General features: G+C 30.1%; 2 protein-coding genes across 2 annotated transcripts; one reads left to right on the top strand and one right to left on the bottom strand.

Annotated features, from left to right (window-relative positions):
* Positions 1-3,410: 3,410 nt before the first annotated feature.
* On the bottom strand, positions 3,411-6,042 carry LOC114374937 (putative cyclin-D6-1). The gene is made up of 6 exons (XM_028332663.1): positions 5,530-6,042; positions 5,334-5,414; positions 4,921-5,016; positions 4,605-4,821; positions 4,358-4,488; positions 3,411-4,214 (listed from the first exon to the last, which is right to left on the bottom strand). The coding sequence occupies exons 1-6, from the start codon at positions 5,704-5,706 to the stop codon at positions 3,966-3,968; spliced, it is 951 nt and encodes a 316-aa protein (XP_028188464.1). The 5' UTR covers positions 5,707-6,042; the 3' UTR covers positions 3,411-3,965.
* Positions 6,043-17,202: 11,160 nt separating this feature from the next.
* Positions 17,203-20,130, top strand: LOC114377041 (cytochrome b6-f complex iron-sulfur subunit, chloroplastic-like). Its single transcript, XM_028335421.1, has 5 exons — positions 17,203-17,346; positions 17,445-17,686; positions 18,621-18,738; positions 19,083-19,265; positions 19,863-20,130. The coding sequence occupies exons 1-5, from the start codon at positions 17,308-17,310 to the stop codon at positions 19,962-19,964; spliced, it is 684 nt and encodes a 227-aa protein (XP_028191222.1). The 5' UTR covers positions 17,203-17,307; the 3' UTR covers positions 19,965-20,130.
* The last annotated feature ends 1,001 nt before the right edge of the window (positions 20,131-21,131 follow it).

Genomic DNA, 21,131 nt, shown 5'->3' with positions numbered 1-21,131 from the left:
TAGTTCTATATAACTGACTCAAAAATCAAAACACCAAAACTTATAAGAATATATATTGAGATTTCACCAGGAAAACAAAACCCTAATTACAGAAGTTAAAAAAACACGCTGCAATTCTTTCTTAACGAAAACGGTAGTTTTTTCCTTTGCATGTAAGCAGTCTTAAGCTTAACGTTTTTTTTTTATATAAATAAAAAAGGTATAGTGGTTAAATATGAATAATTTCTTGGAAGTACGTATTATTCAATATTGCTTAATTAAAAAGTGTAAGAATGGTTTAATGGTTTTAGTGTGAAAATAACCCTTTGTTCCGTACATTTGTGATTATGTGTTTATTGCATAGCCGGTGGATTCCTATATAGTTTTTCCTTCACGGTTATAAAGTTCACAACTAAGAATTAATAGAGTTATCTCTTAAATTGTAAGAACTATTTATTGTTAAAAATAAATGCAAGAGTAGAGTTATCCTTGGCAGTATCAATGCAACCCCATTGTGCTGAACTTTCTATTCATGCAGCTTATCTTTGTCACAGTGTCGCAGTCTCACCGACCCATCATCGATCTCGTTCGTTCATAAAATATGGCCTCAGTGTGCATGACACCCAAATTTATTTGTCCAGCCTGTCTCTATACTAGTTTTGGGCTTGTTGCAAAATTGGACGTACTTAGTGACAAATCTTCCTACGTACTATTTTCTTTAATCGTATTTTTTGTCCCAATCTACTGTGGCGGGAGCGTGCACAATCCAGAAATTACGAACGAAGGCCCGCAAGGATTGGTCATAGTTTTCAAGTTTTGTCCTTCTAGGTAGGAAATGAGTGGATCAATTTAAGGTATAATTGTGCATATTGTTGTTTCACCTGTTTTTGTGCCTATATCTCAAGCAGTAAAATTATAATACGACATGTCTTCATTTCACTATAATTTATGCTCAGCAAAACCTGAGAAGTGTTGCTCGATGTACGTTTACTTTAGTTTACCGAACAGCAAAGATCCTTTCATGTCCAAACAGTCCGTCCTTATAAAAATCGAGTAAGAAAATGGAAAAAAATTAAAAAGATTAAATTTTCACTATGTACTGGAGACAGAAAAAAACTGAGATCTTTTTTTAGAACTTATCAAAATACTTTCCTCTCAATTTGACAAAATTAATGGGAAGAAAATGGCTTGTCTCTTATTAATTCTTGTTTGTTTTAATTTTTTAGAACATAAAAGTTAAAAATATAATACATATTTTTTATTAAGAAAAAAAGATGAACTTAACTGTTCTTTTTTAATTATTATAAACATATTTTTTGTACAACTTATTTATTTATTTTTACTCTTTTTTCGCTAATTTAAATGAGTAAATAATAAGTAGAGAGAATTTCCTCCACCTTTTTATTGCTTATTTCTATTCATCTAAACAATACAATATTTTTATTGCATTTCTCTTTTATTTCTATTAATTATATTTCTTTATTTTCTCCCTATTTCACTTATAATGCAAACAAAATATTGGGGTTGATTTCCAGTTTCAAACTCTAATTTTGAACCTTTATTAATTTATTTGTTTATAAAATTTTATTAAAAGAAACTTATAATTTTCTTATTGCCATTCAATTATAAATTATCATTTATAATAAAATTATTGACTCTCAAAATAATTATTTAAAAATTTTGTATTATATATATATAATACAAAATTTTAGAAATAATTTATGGTACCCCACCGACATCATGCTTTATGTGAGTTAAAAACTTTAGAAATAATTTACATGCAAGGTAAATTATACACAGAAATTTTACTTCCGATTGAGAGAACTGCATGAGCGTGTTGTGGAGAAATTCAGCTACCGAATATAAACAAGGTTTGAGATTTTTTTGATTCTGTAAACAAGGTTAGAAATAAAGGGTGTATAAGTGAACAAGTAATATACCAAACTCTTGACTATATTTACAAAGGCCAGCTTTAGTTTATGGGTCTCTTATCTCTTGCGAATTCTTGCGTTGTTTTTCGTGGGATTTTTTTTAACACCGTGAAATTATCCGTTCTTTCTATAAAAAAAAAAAAAAAACCTGTTTCATATGGTAATAATGAATCTTGCAGACATACTTTAATTTATTGCGAAAAAAAATTACAAACAGCGGTTGGTGATATACTTTACCCGAACCCGCTACACATGCTCCTTCTTCACCTTTATCTCGAGTCAAACAAGAATTTCAACAAACGGCGCTTTCATGTTAGGAATCTGACAGCGCATTCAAAAGTGGAAAGAAAAAAAAAAGCACGACCAAGCTCAAACTTTTCTATGGCAGGGCACCTAATTGAGTAACAGGTAAGAAATTTTATTACTTCAACAGTGACAAGAAGAGTCTTCAGTGGCAGGTTTAGTTTAGTTTTAAAATGTTTTATCATTTGAATTGAAAATGCTGCTAGGTAATATAAGTGACCATCTGCGACTGAAAACGCCACTCATGTCGCCATTATAATAAAACACGAAAAACGTTATTAGTTGAAAGAGGAAGAGGAGCATAAAAACAGAGAACAAAACTTTATAAAAGGGCAAAGATTATTATTATTATTTTTAACAGAAAACAAACCCACGGTGGTCCCTATTCCCTCTGAGAAGTTGCAATCAATTCCCAGGTACAAGAACAGAGATCTCAAAAATGGGTCCAAACAAATATCTTTGATAAAGAAGTCTGAGTCTTTGGGACCTTTCAACGATTCAAATATATTAAAATAACACTCGTTCACTAAATTCTCACAAATCAGACGCTCACGAGTTCTGTAACCACATTGATGACTTAAAAAAATATTAAAGAACTTGAAAGATAGATGAAAGAAGATAAAAATAAGACAGATACACCCGAGAAAAATTATTATATAGTCCAAAGTATCGTATCATGTGTATATAAATGTAAAAAAAGAAAAAAAAAAACGAAAATGAAATGACAACAAATACATACGAGAAATCATTATATCATTTGAAATATCATGAGTATGAGTATAACGATAACACATATTAAATTTATGGAGAAGAATCTGAACACAGAATACATTTTAAATTTGTGGGAAATGATCTCAACTTCATCTTTATACAATGCACTTTTATTTAAGGATGATAAATCTTATCATGTGTATATAATTTTGATTAATCTTCTCCTGACATATATTTAAATTTTTTAATTTTAAAAATATTAATGAAACTTGATTATTGTCAACTAAAATTAACCAGAATTATAACCAATGGAGACACAATCATAACAAAGATTGGATACACTTTTCTTAGATGCTCAATTACTACATAACGGTTTTTAGCCTCAACATATTTATAGCGAATCACTCAGACAAATAGCATGCATTTATTACCATTTCTAGTTTTTTAATATATAAAAAAAGGCATTTATACAAGGTTAAAACGGGATTTCGCTATTCTAGGTTTGCGCTGACCTGAACTTCACTTAAGGAAGAAGCAACATGAACAACATACATGGGTGGCAGTGTTAATACATAAAAGTACTATATTTTATTTTCCAAGAAACTTGGTTGCTTCACTATTACTATTGTGATTATTCCTTTGCCAGAAGCTAAGAGACAGAACCACACTTGACTACAAAACAGCCAACAAAAAAAAAAAACACTCAACCCTACAATTCAAAGTCACGTTTTGTCTTTTTGTTTGCTCTCCTAGGAAACCCAAAAAAAAAAAAAAAATCCATCTTATCTTCCATGCTCCTTGACACAACTAACAGATTTAATGAAGGTCGTACAAGGATCACGTTACAGTGATTTTGTCCACTAACTATTGATCGAATTCTCTTCTCTTCTCATTCTGAGTCCATCACTATCCCTCTTCCTATTATTGTGTTCTCATTTGCTTTCCACATTATTTTTGTTGTTAAACCACGAAAATGTAATATTAATTAATCGCTCGGGGATGGACCTGATGATGATTAAATGTGGTCTTGTTCTGGTACTTTCAGCATTGATGAAAATGTGAAAACGGGACCCTGCGATTGTTGCCATAATCGGTGGTTTTCCTTCTTTTGAAGTCCTGCTCTTGTGTCACAACAACGTTGGTTCCGTTGGTTTTTTCACTTTCCAAGCTCAGAAAATGTTCGTCTAACACATTAACCGGTGTGTCTGAAGTTGAGTTTATATTCAACACCGATTCGTACTCCTCCCTGGCTATATCTTGTATCACATTATAACATTGCACTACAGTTTCCTGCAGTAAAATTATCGTACCCTCTATTATCCATATAATAATAACAATAAAAGCAATAGTAAAAATAAAGAACTTGTTTTTTTTCACCACTCATTATTTTACAAGTGTTGGGTAATAAAAAGTAAAAAGAAAAGAATATGTACCTTATTAATATATGAACAATCGGATATTGCTCTTAAGAAGCACGGATATTGAAAGGGAAACAACTCATGTGAAGCATACAGAAGGGCTGACGCAGCAACTGTAGATGGCTTGAATTCCAAGACCTTTATCTCTGAAAAAAATATAAAGTAACAAAATATTATTTAACTCTCATTCTATATTAGCAATCAAAATTAACTCATTTAATATACAGTGTTATAGTCAATTAAGCATTAATTATATTTCTACCTCTTTGTGACTTGAGTATTATTTCTGATGCTCGATCCTTCAGAACCTGCCTCAATGCTGGGTCTTTCAGCCTGAACAAATTCACGAAGAAGGGAATGAAAGAGAAGGGGGTGATCGAACGCATTCGCCATTGTAGAGCTCCCAAGACAATGCCCTCCATTCTTTGAATTGTTTGTGTCTCAAAAATGGCACCTCCATCGCCATGATTCATAAGAACCTAGTCAAAATCAATACTAGTTCAAATAAATACCAATCTCTCACAAAACATTTGGCTTCAATTCAATCATTTTACATAGAAGGCAAACATACACTATACCTGGACATCAGTGGCAGAGTACTCTGTTTTCAACATCTTGGCAGCTAGAGAAAAGCAAGAGACTGCAAGAAGCTTGTTTGCCCATGGCTTTGGTTGCTGTTGCACTTACCCAATTTTAGTTAGATCTTGAGGAAGCATATTCTAATTGATTGGTTAATATTCTTTAGATAACTATATTAAACAAATTTATAAATTGCAGTTTCAGTCGCAATCCTTCTTATTAAGGAAATTATAACAAATGTGACCACAATTATGGACAAATATGGATGTAATTGCAACCACATTGCAATCAGAAAGACTAAAAAGCCTTGATGTTGCAGTCAAAATCGCGGTAGCAAACCATTTTTTTTTCTAAAAATTGATAAACAAAGTGGAGAAAATTATGAACAAGTTGTTTGGTTTTGGTTACTTACCAATATTCCTTGGTTAGCGAGGAAGCGATCCAAGTAGTTGATAGCTAAGTAAGGGAGAACCGGATCGAAGGTGCAGGACAACTGAAGAGAATGAAACAAGCAAGCCACGTGAGAAACAAACGACAAGATTTTGGAACATGAAAATTGGAGATTTGTCTTTGTCAAAAAAAGTGAATTGTGGTTGGTGCTTAATTACCTGCGAGATCAAAGAGACAACATCTCTTCTAACAGAGATGTCGAAGTCGCTGGCTTTGAGACTCTGACAGTAGTTCGGAGGAGGGATGTGGTCGGATTCGATGAGGAAGAGGGAAGGGACAGCGTCGCAGGGAAGGTCGTGGAAGTTTCCAAGAGGGTTTTCAAGGTCAAAATCCATGGTTAAGTCTTTTTTTTTTTGTGAAGTTGGTGTTAGTTAGTGAGCAACAAGAAGAAGAAGAAGCACCGTAAATAAAAGGGAAAGAGAGAGAGAGAGAGAATGATGAGGTAAAAAAGGTGTTGAGAGAGTTTTGTGGTTTCTTCAAATGAAAGCTACTACGAAGAAGGTTGAGTTTTTCTTTTGGGTTTGCTAATTAATTGGTACCTTCTGTCTCTCTCTTTATTAGTGTTTTTGTGCGCAGAGAGTGACACAGATACTCTCTCTTAGGGGTAAGTGTGTGATTGGCAAATAAAATATGGGAAATAGGAGAGAAGAGGACTGAGGAGGTAGTTGGTTTGGTCCCTCACCTGTGCAGTGCTGATGCTGTGCCAGAAATAAAGGTTAAGACCAGTTAATAACCATAAGTTCAGGTCCCTTTTTCGAGGACTCAAATTAAAAACTTCAAAAATAATTTTTTTTACACTCAAATTGAAAACATATTATAAATTAAATATATATATATATATATATATATATATAATACTTTCTCCAAACTGAAATATAAAAAATTTAAAATTACACTCATAAAAAAATTAGCTAATATCATTTAATTTTGATAGGCATAATAGAAAAGTTTATTTATTTCCTAAAGTACCCTCTATATTAATTACATAATATTAAAAAAAAGACTTTTGAAAATAAAATTTTACTAAATGAAAGATTTTTTTAAAGTACTTAAATAATAAAGAGTCAGTTAAAAGTTGTTTATACTTTAGTGTAATACAAATTGTATTTTTTATCTTATACTTAAGTATACAAAGATTAGATGACATTCTGACCGAGAATAAAAATAGGTTAAGTTGAGTTATGTTAGATTTGAATCTGATTTAGAGTTAAAAGTATATGACTTAAATTTGATATATTTATCTATCAAATACTTTTTAAAAAATTTATGCCTAATCTACATAAAAGTTTAACTTCACTTACAAGTTTATTTTAATGGTCTAATTTGTGATTATTTAATACTAAAATAGAGGTATATATATGTGTGTGAGAGAATAAGGATTTATAAAAATCGAATCTAACTTATTTTATTTATATGATATAAGCATATAGGGTTTAATATAACATTTAAATAAGACATAAAATTATTTTCCAATACTTAATTATAAACTTTAACTCGATTTTATATGTAGATTATTATGATTAACATTTAAAAAGAAAAATAAATATAAAATTTTTATAAATTTAATATAATAATAGTAATAACAATGAATAATTTTTTAAATAGTGAGGTTGTTAAACTTAAAAGTTTTTTTTAAATGATTTAAGGTCTAACCTATTTAATTAAATAGATTTTATTAAAAATCTTAACATGACCATATATATATATAAAGAAAATCTAATCTGACCTAGACCTAGATAGACTAAATTGTATGTTCATGTGAAACGATATCATATTTAAATGTGACATAATGTGATTAAATCAGAAAAATAAAAGAAAATGATTATTTTTAAGTGTTTCAGAAAATAAAAAATACAATAAGGAAGTTGATATAATAGAAAAAATATATTATTATAAAAATAATATATTTCTTATTTAACAGAAATAATATTTGTTAAATATTTTTAGTAAGTTAGTGCACGAAAAGAGATATTAACCAATAAAAAAGATAGCATTTGCAAATCATAATAAGAGTTTGGCTTAATTGATAGGATAGAGAAACTTAAAACACCAATCATATTCTTTTATGAAATTCTTGTTCGTACTTCTTCTGCATTTCTATTTTTTTTTTTTAGATATGTAATACACATCCAATAGTTTTTACAACTATTTATACAAGATTTTGTTTTTATATTTATCTTTCTCCATCCTTATAACATGTAATAAATAATGGTTTAAAAAAAGAAACATAAAAAATATTATTATAAAAGTTATTATACAAATAACATTTATAATTGCAGTTCAGTTTGGAGTTTGAAGTCTTGCACCAATATGTGAATTCTTTAAATTTAGAAATTGTGATCGATAAATATATTTTGTAATTCAGTAATATACGAATAGATAACATTATCAAGACTAGCTAGATAATTAGGTAAAGTAATTTCAAATTCCTTTTTAGTTATCCAATTAATTAAGATGTTTATAATAAAAAAATAATTTACTTGTATATTACAGATTTGAGAATTCACAATAGAGAATCAGACTCTTGTTTGTTTTTTTTTTTCAAATAACTCAACTTTTATATTTTCTCCTCTCATTTACAGGTTTGGATTGGCGTTTCTTGGCTTCTGACGCGCGTCATTATGAATGCTAGCATTAGCTGCTTCTGCATCAATTGATAAATTTGACGTGAATTTTTCCCAAGACGTGGCTTGCAGAAGCCAAACCAAACACACATATACAACATGTATTGTAACTTTCACTTACGAACGTGAAACTGGTTTTTTAAAAATTAACACTTTTTTAAATTTAAATTATTGTGATTATGAATATCATATTGTTTTCAAATTTAAATTAAAAATTAGTTTTATATTTTCACAAGATTCATTGAAGAATATAATAAAGTGATTTTAATTATATCAATTAAATTATTAATTTTTAAAATATAAGTTTAATTTTTAGATATTAACTATATTCAACAAAACTAGTTGAAAAATTTATTGAAAGTTAACAACCTAACAGAAAATTAGAAACTGAAAAATTAACTTAAAAATACTTAATAAGATTAATTGTTGAAATAACTTAAAAGTATAAAATGACAGAAAAAAATTTAATTTATTTAAAAAAGTTAACAAGGATAAAAGTAAAAGAAAATAAAAAAAATTAAAAGTTAGAAATTAATATTTTAAAAAACTCTACTTCAAGTTAATTACCGAATGCTAAAAGCTACTAAAAAGTTAATTATCAAATAATTAAATAAACTTTTCAGTTAATAAAAAAAATTAAAAACTAGATAAAATATTTTGTCAAACATAATCATGTGATATAAAGTTTTTATTTTTAATTAATAAAAATCATTTTAGTTAAGGATAATTAAGTTTTAAGGTGATGCATTGAAAGTCTAAAACAACTTTAGACTTTCATTTAATAACAAATAGTCATTGATATATTTTTTACGACAATTTTGTTAAAATCAATAAATTTGTCAAATAATAATATTTTTATTAGATGATAGTGTAAAACTATTTTACATAAAAAATATATAGATTTTTTTTTAACTTTTAAATAAAATTTATCAAACTTAGCAAGCATGAAAATATGTGATTAATGCGATTAAATGATGATGCAATTCTTTTATATTATTAATAAATTTTAATCAAATTAAAAAATATTTACGTGTGCATTTGTTAGCATTAAAATGCCGATTCTAATTAAGGTTGAACATTTATTACATGTGCTTCGAAACGAAATTTGTTATTTTGTGAGTGACATTCCTTCTACTAGACTAATCCCCCCTATTAATAAACTGAATTCAAGCTTTATTGCACAATCATTATCTTAATGTCAGTATAATATAAAAAAAAATAAAATTATGCATTAATCCACCAAAACGGTATATTAAACACAATAGTAGCACACTTATATGTTCTAACCACTTTTAAGTCAATCAATATATTTAATACATGTACGCTCCGTTTTGGCTGGTGGCGTAGCCGTTCAACATCGGAATGTAATTATCAAATATACCCCTCGTGATTCCCCTTGTGCAATGACACTTGCACGTAATGAAATTTGCATTTCAATTATTACAAGTAATGAAGCATTACGTTTCTAATAAGCAGTAGATACGATCGAGTGCCCAGTTTCTTTGAAAATCTCCAAGTCAGTTTGGTATTGAACAGACAATAAGTCAAATACTTATGATAAGATAGACATGTTTTGTTTTAGCTTGGGTCTATACATGGACCATGTCATCATTACTACATGTTGTTTCGCTGTGTTCTTTGTATTAAAGTTAGATATATTCATAAAATATTTAATGATTGGGATAAAATAAGAAAAACTTGAAAACAGGTTCGCATTTAAAAAAATCTGATAAAAAAATCATTTTTTTTTTCAACTCATCACTCCATACAACCACACTCTTCTACTACTAATTTCATCACATTGAAATGTTTTAACCTTAGGTAACTAGATCCAGGAAACACACAAACAAAAACACTTACTGCACACTTAGAAAATACAAAAAGAAAATGATAAATAAATAAATAAATAACCCCCGCCTTTTGCTTGTAATAATATTCAACATCCATCACACTTAATCTTAGCAACATCACTAGGCCAATTGGGACTTAGCATAATCGCATAGATGAAGGATAATAAGAGTCAATCCTAATATGTTATGGATCCAAGACAGAAATAATATAGAGACCTTTATATATAAGTTATTGTAAAGACTTAAACATGCTTCAATAATTGAATTTGAAAATAAAATAAAAATAAATGAATAACTCACAATGGGTCTAAATTATCCTTTTTGTCTCTTAATTTTAAAAATATTTTTTTAGTCATTCCTACATTAAAATGATACCATAAATTGTGCATTTAAATCATTAAAAAACAATCAGAAGGAACTAAAATGAACATTTTTTAAAATTAAGAGACTTAAAAAAAATCGTTCAAAAGGAAATGGGAGAACTATTATAACTTGGATTAAAATAAGCGTATATGTATGAATTCCATATCTGGGTAATTTTTTAGACTTTTTTTGTCACTTAGCTTCAGGCTCGTGCGAGGCAACTTGGATCACAATTAAGATTTAAAAATACTAGCGCATGACATGTGTAAAGAGATAAAGAAAGACTGTTCTTTAATGAATTGAAAGATTGCTGTCACTTATTCAATTATTGATTCTTAACTGCATTGTATGACATTAAACAGATAAAATTAACCAGTTGGAGAAATTTAATGGAAAATTAAGGTTAAAGTATGCAATTTGGTAAAATCAAACAAACTAGAAACCTATAAATATAAAGCAAATTAATATCATGTATTCATGTTGTGTGCTGAAGTTCATAATGCAGATCAGTATTTCACATAACATGTAACTAACTCCCCACCTTAATTGACCTACGTATACATACGTGAGAACGGGGACGTTGTCATACGTTCTTACTTTAAAATTCACATCATATATACGTTTTCATTATGGACGAGTAATAACAAGAGTGATAAGGTTTGAAATCTTTCCTTTGCATGTTTTGAACCACATATACATGTGTGAAACTGAGAAAGAATAGGTAAGAATTAAAAGAGATCATGTTTCTTATCCTAGGTTCGTAACAGTACGTAGGAACCCATATAATTAAATAGGCATTAAATAGTCGGGTAGATTACTATAAATAAGTGCAACTGCTACTGTGCCGTGATAGTGTGATACTACTTCCCTTACAGCTGTACAAACTTTAAATTACAAACCCCATTTTAACCCATGCATGAAACATGGGACCAACCTGTAAGAGAGCCTTAACCTACTTGTCCAACGGATACGACGAACATGTCTATGTATGTACCACTCAGTGTGTGTTTGGATTAAAATTAGAAATGTAATATGCACGATTCTATGCAAAATCTAATATATAAAAATAAGTTAAAAGTAAAAACAAAAATGATGATATTTCTGGAATTCTGTCCAAAGACACATTCAATCTAAAACATGTCAACTTAATTACTATAATTCATGCATCCACATACAAATTATATGAACCTCCAATTGTGTATGCACTATAATATAGATAATGGATTGATTTTTGCAGTGCCCTAACATTTTCTTTACGCGGATAGGATCGATTCCACGACAAGTGATACGTGATAAGTATACTTTTTGTATACGTAAAATAAATTTTAAGAAAAAATTATTACTTTAAATGAAAATTATATATTAACCTTTTTTATCAAGTGATCTTTTTGCTAACATATGAAAATTTTATGTTCTATAAAAACTGAGATAAGTAATTTTTTTATTAGTAGACAACCTAAAACTTAAGTTTTAATTATTTTATCTTTGAGTTAGTCTTAATCCTAGGTGTTCCTTTTGGAAAACAAAAAGTCAATATCTCAAAATATTAAAATTTATTTAAAAGATTAACATCTATTACATTTTTCATACACACAGATCAGAAAACTAAAACTTAATCACGTTACAAATTTATCTATCAACCATATTATTATACAGCTTCCATTATATGCATATATAACTAGCGCTCATTTTAAGAGAAGGGACATAATGCAGCTTTAACAGGGTTCCAGCTATATATGTGAAGAAGAAGAAAAGGTTCCAGCTAATTAATAAAGAAGCTTCAATGCAAATAATTTCTCTTATGTTGAAATTTTGTTTTATATAACGCACTAATACTTTAATTTTGTGGGCTCCGTATTCGTTTTTCTGCTACTCAACATGGTAGGTTGGGAAAGCAAGACACCAAGTCCCACTCTGAACCCTGTAGCGCAAAAACGATCATATATTCATATAGAGTAGTCATTGTTAAGGGGAAAAAAATGTCACAACCTAGCTACTACGGTTCTCAAATCAATTGCACCAACAGAACAGATTCATTCAAAACATTGCCCCCATCGCTTTGGGGCCAGACCTGAAACCACATGGAGGCACGCAGTTCCTTTTATAAGTAAGTCACTCTTGTGTGACGAGGGACAGCAATAATACAATATATATATATAATGATAAAATTTTATTCCTGGCTTGATCTTGAGCAACAAGAGACAATATTGAAACATATCTGCCATTTCAAAAGAAAAAATTAAAATTATTGGACTACATCTGACGGTTGGGAATTAAAAATAAACGTGAGAACTCTCGAACTTTGTGTGCCTCATCGCCAATATATTGGTCAAAGGAACATATCATTGAGGTTAATTTTTGGTAAGTATGTCTGTGGGACATGCCTCATTAAGATGCAGGAAATTAAAGATAGTTTGTAAGACTTTGGGATGTTGACTCAGTCTTTTTTTTTTCCTGGTTAGAACTCTATGTTTGGCTGAGAGTTGGATTAATTAGGAACTATTTTTTCGTACAATAATGATGGAATAGGATTTGAATTTTAGTTGAGACTGATATCTGCATTTACCATCGTACTTAAAAAAAATTGCTTCCTGCAAATATATATTGATCCTTACGAGTATATTAGAAAAAAAATTTAAAAGACCCTGAGAAATTTAATAATATTTTTTTTACAATTAATAATATAGCATTTAACATAGTGTGACAAGTTAGCATATAATCATGTTTAAATATAGGATGGAGAAGTAATATTTAGTGCATGTAGCATAAAAGCATTAAGTAACTCTTTGGTATAATAAGAAAACACAATTGACTCAGAAATATAAAATTGATTGAATAACTGAGAAACAGAAAAAAAAATTATGAGTTTGATTCCTCTTCTTAATAAAGCTAATACAATTAATAATTAATAATTGTTGATAAAAGAAAATTTATCCAATAATTAATAGAGTAAATGTGAAAGGAAGAAAATAAAGTAATAACTTTACAGAATATTAATCTCAGTCTTAAATTCATATGTAATAATTTAAGCAGTTACATGATAAAGTAGCCAAGGATGTAGCCCCATGACAACAAAATTGGCCCGGGTGTAGAGTCTGACATCAACCTGTTTAATATGTTGTTGACTAGTTAGGTGAAGAAGTTTTTATCATTAACTTGGAGTGACATACGACAACTATTATTTTTCGTAATAATAAGTATGTCACTTGAAATATAACTATTAAACAAAATAAGGAGTGAGACTCATAAATTTTTTAATAAATTTTAATTAATAATGAATCATACTTAAAATAATATACTAGAGATTATATTATTAACATTTATATTGTAATGAAATATATTACGTGATGCTCACAAAATTTAAAATGAGAAAAGATCAAATTGTAATTGTTTATATTATTCGTGTTTAAAATACATTATACTAGTAGTATTTTTTTTTCTTAAGAATAAGTATTAGAAAATCTCCGTGTGGAGAGAGGGAATTTATATCACTAGTAGTAGTCTAGTACGTAATATCAATGAGATCTACTTGCGGTAAATAAATCATAATCAAATCGAAGCAAAAAATAAAAAATAAAAAATTCATAATCAAATTACGCATAAAAATGCGAATAAAAGTAGGCAGGACACTGAGAACAGAACCTCTCTGTGTGATCAGCTCCCCAACGTTTTCTTAAAGTACAAAATTTTGCCTATAAATTAAAAAGAAAATACTACATACTTCAAATTTAATTTTAATTTGGTCTTGGGCATTTTTTTTCATCAACCATGTAAGGTCTTTGTATTTGATTACTCTGACTAACTTGGCCTAGCTCCACCAAAGTTTTAATCAAGAATTTTTATTTTTTAATTACTTGAAAACAGCTTTTAAGAGTTGACGCTAATAAAATCGTTTAGTTAACGTGTTAATTGATTTGTGAGACAAAAAGCTTTGGGACATCAATTGCAAAATGCAACATGGCTTTCAAGTGTTTCATCACCTAGAAACGCGACATTGAAGAACGTTCTATTTTTTCATTGTTGCTTCAAGCTTGTAGTTGTTGTATCTCTCTGGTACAAAATATACATAATTTTGTTGAGTAGTTCTGCTGCTTTCTTGTTGGGTGTTATCTTCTTTGACGAAAACCACATATTCTTTTTTCACTGCCTTGATGCAAGAGAAAGCATAAAGAGACCCATTATTTTTACTCTCGTTGTTGGAAGACTATTATCCGTTCCTTTTCACTTTCCCTCTTTCATTATACATGAGTTTAATTTTGATATAGCGTGGTCAGTATAAAAGTTATACAATCAACTAATTAAATTATCATAAATTTAATAGTTATTCAAATACTATTTATTATCAACTTAAAAAAATCTTATTATAAGGTGATTTATAATGAATTAGATTAGATGATAGTATATAAAAAAATATATTCAAATTATATATGTATAAGAAGATTATTAATTACATGAAAGAATCTCTAAATGTTAAATAATGTTTAAACTTTCTAATATAGTTTATTTACTACTTTTAGTACATAAATAACTAAACAAGTAGTCCTTTAGTGATCTTAATTAGATGCAAGTTTTCAGATTTTGTACTTAATTATTAGCTACTTGTGAATGTTTCTTTGTGATAGTTGTATTCAATTTCTCGTTTCAAAGAATTTGAAGTTCACTCAAAAGTTGTGATATAACATGTAGCAATTATTAGGTATTAAAAGAGTTAATTTAGATTATATAATTATATACGAATAGTCATAATTATTTTAATTAATTCTAATTTTAATCATACGGTTATATTTACTTCTCTCATGCTCTTATAAGTTATATCTCACTTGATATCCTTTTTACATGCACACACAATGATTTAAAGTCCTTATAACGTAAGCTTGCTTTCATTTTATTCCTCCTAATTTTTTTCTTATTTTAAATCTAAGACAATTATTTTTTGAATAAAAATCAATACAGAGAAAAGTTTGAAGTGGATTAAAACGAAAATGACCTTATATTATAAGAACATATATATATATATATAAACAAAGAAAAGAGATTGCACGCTTACAACCAAAATACTTTATTAACCAAAAGAAGAAGCAAATAATATAAACACAGAAGGGTATATAGAGAGATGGAGAAGTGCATGATGATTTGGTGAGTGCATGTGGCACGCCATACCTCCCATGCAGATAACAGCATCATTCTATACTTTTATTTTTGCCATAGAGGGCGTAGACAAAGAAGTGGACCATTACCTAGCTACTTGGGACAAACTAAAAAATACACATCAATTATTTATGTTTTCTGGGAAGGGCATTACCATTGTAATGTACCTAGGAGAGAAAGCATATGTAGGCATAGGTTTGATCATTTTTTTTTCTTTTTACCATTTTTCACTCAAGACTGCAGTAGTTTTCCATTCTTGCTTGCCTCCCTTCAACGTCAAGATGAGGTAAAAACCGAGTCTTACTTTTGATGTGCATTGCCTACGACTACTCGAGAGGAGGTGATGAGGTTTATCTTAGATCTACATATATTATCTCAAGTGTAGCTAAGTAAATTGTTGTTCATATATTAATTATAGAGTATCTTCCCGCTAACAGTCAGAAATGAATCCCTTTTAGGCATAAAAGATCACGAAGATGACTTTTATCGCATTCAATAAAACATTTTTCATACATATATAGTTACAAGTCAAATTCTTATCAAGCTTAAAGGATTCAACTATTTATACATCATGTCAACTTTAATAATTTGATGGTAATGTAGTGGGATTTTTTTTGTTACACGTGTAGTGAGATTTAAATCTAAGTGTCTGACACGTAAAAATGAAAAATTAGTCCCACATTTGGTACGAAGTCCCGTATTTAGTATGAAAATTTAAGTTTTATAAAGGGATAATGTCAAAGTTAATTAGCAGTTAAACATAAAGGTCTTAAAATCAATTCATATAACAATGAACATTCCGATATTTAAAGTGCATCAGGACATCAAACGAGCCCATTTTCTGACGGATATTATGTGCCTTGCCAAACGGAACTAAGGACTAAAAACATTTTGGGCCGGCCTGGTATGCTGCTCATGGGGCTTTGTTATTCTCAGTTGGTCTTTTTCTCTTCATATTCTACCCCTTTCTTCATCTCTTTCCTTCTCTTCTAACCCTTTTCTCTTCCCTCCCATCCCCACTCTCTTCTTTTACACGAGACACTCTCTTTCCTCTGTCTCTTCTATTCTTCTCCCCCACCCCCCTTTATGCCGTTTCATTTCATTTTTTTTGCTTCTCGTTAATTCGACAAAAACTAATTTTTATTATGTTTGTGTATATAAATACTAATCGAAAACATATTTTTATTTTATACAAAAAAGAACATAAAGGAGAAATGTGTCTCTTGTATTTAAATTTTCACACTTTTATTTTCAATTATATCACAATCAAAATAAGTTTCCGTTATGTATTATATATATAAGGAAAACATATTTTCTTTCAAGAATATTTTTATCAAAAGAGATTAAAAAAAGTTTGGGTGTGAAAATAGAGAAAAGGGGAGTGAGAATGACATGCTCAAATTATAGCCCTATCCATCAACTTCATGTGGGTTGTTGTTTCTCGTATCTCCAATTATAGTTTCTTGCACCTCCATTAATTATGGAAAGTCATTCTAGAATGTTAAATTACATTCTAAAATGAGTTTTTTTAGAATGTAATGGGGTGCAAAAAGCAGGAGGTTCAAGAAGTTTTAACCCTTCATGTGCATGGGTTTATCTCAGGAACCCCAATAGGGAATAAGCCTATCGTAGAATGGAAGGGAAAAGCCTTAATCCTTAACAAGCTAAAATTCCATGACAAAAAAATAAAAAATAAAAAAAATAAAGTTATTATGCTGGACCATGAGGGCCAAAAATCAAGTTGCTGGACCAAAAACAAGATAACAAGGGTTGTTTGTTGTTGATTGGCTGAAGAACATGTGGCTATGTGGCACCTATATGTTGATTAGTGCCTTATCCAGCAACTGTTGTGTTGACAGTTGTGGTGGTCGTTCAAGATTTTTAACCTGAAATCTTCACTTCACATCTCTCTATCCTCTCATTCTCATCACCAACAAGTGTTTCTGTAACCATGGCATCCACCACTCTATCCCCTACAACCCCTTCTCAGGTACTAAAAAAAAAAGATTCTTTTTTCTCTATAATGTGTAGCATAGGCTTGGTGCTTTTGAGTTAACAAAAGGGACTATTATGTCTTTGTGATTTCAGCTATGCTCAGGAAAAAGTGGGATTTTCAGTTCCTCACAGGCACTTCTTGTGAAGCCAGTGAAGAGGCAGATGATGGGGAAGAGCAAGGGATTGAGAATTGCATGCCAAGCCACCAGCATTTCCGCTGATAGAGTCCCTGACATGGGCAAAAGACAGCTCATGAATCTTCTTCTTCTTGGTGCCATTTCACTCCCCACTGCTGGAATGCTTATTCCCTACACCTACTTCTTTGTCCCTCCAGGGTACGTTTTGTTTTCCTACACAACAATATTTATCATCACGTTAGTTCTTACATCTTCACCAAATTAGTCCTTAAGAGATGCAGAAAAGATATTGCTTTAGTCCTTGAAAGATTTTGTCATCGGATTACTTAGTTATAGGTTTAATTTGTCACTAAACTTGCTCTTCGATTTTATTTTGGAGTAAATAGTTTATGCACTATAGTGTAAAGGGTTTGTACATCGTAATTCAATCACAAAACACCAATAACATTGTTGATTTTTACAATAACTATAGTGTCAAGGGCTAATGTCGTGTCGTGTGTAACTTTGGAGAACTAAGTTCCAGAAGTATGAATTCCCCAAAATATAAAATAACAGGTGTTGGTAGTGCTCCTGTACTAATAGGATCAGCTTTAGGGGATTCTTTTATTTGATGGTACTTCCATAAGAAGCTTTTCTCTTAAACGTTGAATAATTAGCTTCTGCTTTGCTACATGCGCAGCCTCTTTTTCAATAATTGTACTATTACTTGAAGCTAATTTGTACATGTTACTTTTGGTATCATTATTATCATTATATTGATTTTTGTAGTGGGATGGAAAGAAGCGATGGAAGTTAAAAATTTGCACATTTCTAACATTGGGGGAGGAGTACTGAATTGATTATTTCTTACTGTTTGGAATTTTGCCTCAATTCTTTAGTTTTGCATCCTTGTCACACTGGTTTAAATTTTAAAAGCTATCTTCTGAACTTAAAATGTCAGTTGATTCAAAGAGGAACATGTTAAAGTTTCATTGAAAGGGAAGAAAATCTATCATATTGCTCATTACTTGTTGCATGTAGCATCCAAAAGTTTGATAATTAACTCTTAACCTTCCATTCCAATGTGCTGCTTTTTATTATTCAATCCCAGTTTCTTCATCTATATTAACCTGACTGGGGAAAAAAATTACAGTTCAGGTTCTTCAGCTGGCGGTACTGTTGCCAAGGATGCCGTTGGAAATGATGTAATTGCCGAGAATTGGCTCAAGGCACATGGACCTGGTGACCGAACCCTTACACAAGGATTGAAGGTAAGTATACCGCTGTTTAGTTAGTGTACCGGTAGATCTTCAACAAGTTGCAGATGCTTTACATGTAATATTGAAAGCAATAGCTTCCCTAGACTTCTTTGGCGTCATTTCTCATTGCTTCTTTCCTTCAATTATTAGACCTCTTCTCTTTCCTCAACAAATTTGTCTTGCTACACTATGCCAATTTTATCCAGTGGCAGTGTTAGAGAAATTTAAACTGTAGTTCTGGTTACAAAAACCAAAGGTTTGGCTTTGTAGAATTGGAAATGATTTCCTTCTCACCTTCCAACCATAGTAACTATTTTCATAATTTTACAATTTGAATCCACCTCCTTTATTTACAGGGAGATCCTACCTATCTTGTTGTGGAGAAAGACAGAACCCTTGCAACATTTGCAATTAATGCCGTGTGCACTCATCTTGGATGTGTCGTGCCATGGAATCAAGCGGAGAACAAGTTCATCTGCCCTTGCCATGGATCTCAGTACAATGACCAAGGAAGAGTTGTGAGAGGACCTGCTCCATTGGTAAGTAAATTGGAAAGAGTCCTTCTACCTTATAAAAGAAAATATCAAATGAAAAAGTTAAGCATTTAATGTCTTGAAAATATAAAATGCATTGAATACTTATCATACAAGAAAGTAGAGTGATTGGGTAAAACACTATTTTTGGTCCCTAAATGTGTAAAGAAATATCACACATTAGTCTCTGAAACTAAGCAAATTCAAAATAAGTCCCTAGATGTCAAATAAGTCCCTAAACTACTTATTGTTACTTTTGTCTAAACATATGTCAATATTATCACTTAAGTCATACCACATTTTAAATTTTGGACCCAAGTGATTGATAGATTGCATTTTCAGGGACTAATGTGACAGTACCATATACTTTGGCGGATCTGACTGGTGTTTTACCTTAGAATGATTAGTAGGAGGGTTTTTAATTATTCAATTTGAAAACCATGTCTTTTTGAGAAATTGTGGTATTTTCACTTTTAGAAGTATCCTGAATTCGTAATGATTAGTTTCTTTACAACCCCAATTTTACTTTTCAATTTTCAGTCTTTGTTACACTTATTTATTACTAGAACAGTGATGTATACTTTTGTTGTTCTTGTTGGACAGTCTCTGGCATTAGCACATTGTGATATAGATGATGGGAAGGTCGTGTTTGTTCCTTGGGTTGAAACAGATTTCAGAACAGGTGATGCTCCATGGTGGGCTTAGACTCCTTAAAACCTCTGTTGTCATAATATATATTTAAACATGAAATTCAAACATTCTGTTTTGTATTAATGCATAAATATATTTTGTAATCAAATTGATATTTTGTGAACTGAAGCTAAGATGAAAAAGAACCTGAACAGGTCACTTTTTTCCGTGTAATTTTTCACCATCACCTCTCCCGTGGCCTTTCTCTCCCTTTTATTTTCTTCATTTAATTCAATACATAGCTTATAGTGTTGCCAAATATTTAACCTTCAGAAATATCCTTGTTTTTTTTTACAACCTTTAGAATCCTTGCTATGCCTTTTTATAACGCTGATGTTCTTTTTTTAGCTGTCAATATGTGGTTCTTGTGATTTAAAAGTTAAAACCAATGTTTAGTTATTGAATGTGATAATAAATTTGATTAATTTTCACAACACAACACTTTGATTTTATGTAATTATGATAACAATTACATTACATTATTAGTGAAGGTGACATCTGTGGCAAAGAATAAGAGTCGCAACAAGACTAGGAGCAGAATAAATTTGCTTAAGTGTTGACAAAACTAAAAAAAAAAAAAAAGTAAGTCTTTCGTGAATTTGAAGAAACACGAAGAAGCAGAGATGGATTTGGATTTTGAAGTGAGAGAAAGATAGAGATAGGGGGAAAAGTGGAAAAAATGAGATCGAAACCGAAGATCTCTGCACATACGGAAAAGATCTGAGGATTCTTGAAAGATCAGAACAAAAAAACTTGAAAAAGCAAATAAATGATGGATCTGATAGTGGTAGAAGAAACCAAAAAAAAAAACTTGAAACGCTATGATTTCAATTTCTTTGATGATACGAAGGGAGAAAGATCATATACAAGATGAAATATTTTGTAATAGAGAAATTGAAAATGATACAAATTGAGACAAAGTAAATAGAACAAAATCGAAAGAAAGATGCAGCAGCATATGATCCTTGGTAAATACCATGTGAGTAAAGGTTCAACAGAGAAGAGAAAATTGTAGAAAAATGTACATAATTCAAAATATAAATCTATTGAAAAAAGAGATAATTTTACAAGTACAGTGAAACTTATATTTTCAATGAGGACAACTAATTTTCAAACTAATGTCTAACATTTTATAGCTCTAATGTAGTGGAAGATCAAGTTGTTCTATAGATACAGCTACAT

The sequence above is a fragment of the Glycine soja genome, chromosome 11, assembly GCF_004193775.1.
Source record: "Glycine soja cultivar W05 chromosome 11, ASM419377v2, whole genome shotgun sequence".
NCBI lineage: Eukaryota > Viridiplantae > Streptophyta > Magnoliopsida > Fabales > Fabaceae > Glycine > Glycine soja.
The sequence above is the reverse complement of the archived record's forward strand: the minus strand, read 5'-3'. Positions and strand labels throughout refer to the sequence as shown.

Excerpts from the sequence above, each read along its gene's own strand:
- LOC114374937 (XM_028332663.1), bottom strand. The coding sequence starts at position 5,706 with ATGGATTTTGACCTTGAAAACCCTCTTGGAAACTTCCACGACCTTCCC. Across the intron at positions 5,017-5,333 it reads TCGCTAACCAAGGAATATTG|CAACCAAAGCCATGGGCAAA; the intron begins GTAAGTAACCAA and ends TAAGTGCAACAG. Across the intron at positions 4,822-4,920 it reads ACTCTGCCACTGATGTCCAG|GTTCTTATGAATCATGGCGA; the intron begins GTATAGTGTATG and ends GATTTTGACTAG.
- LOC114377041 (XM_028335421.1), top strand. The coding sequence starts at position 17,308 with ATGGCATCCACCACTCTATCCCCTACAACCCCTTCTCAG. Across the intron at positions 17,347-17,444 it reads CCCCTACAACCCCTTCTCAG|CTATGCTCAGGAAAAAGTGG; the intron begins GTACTAAAAAAA and ends TTGTGATTTCAG. Across the intron at positions 18,739-19,082 it reads CCCTTACACAAGGATTGAAG|GGAGATCCTACCTATCTTGT; the intron begins GTAAGTATACCG and ends CTTTATTTACAG.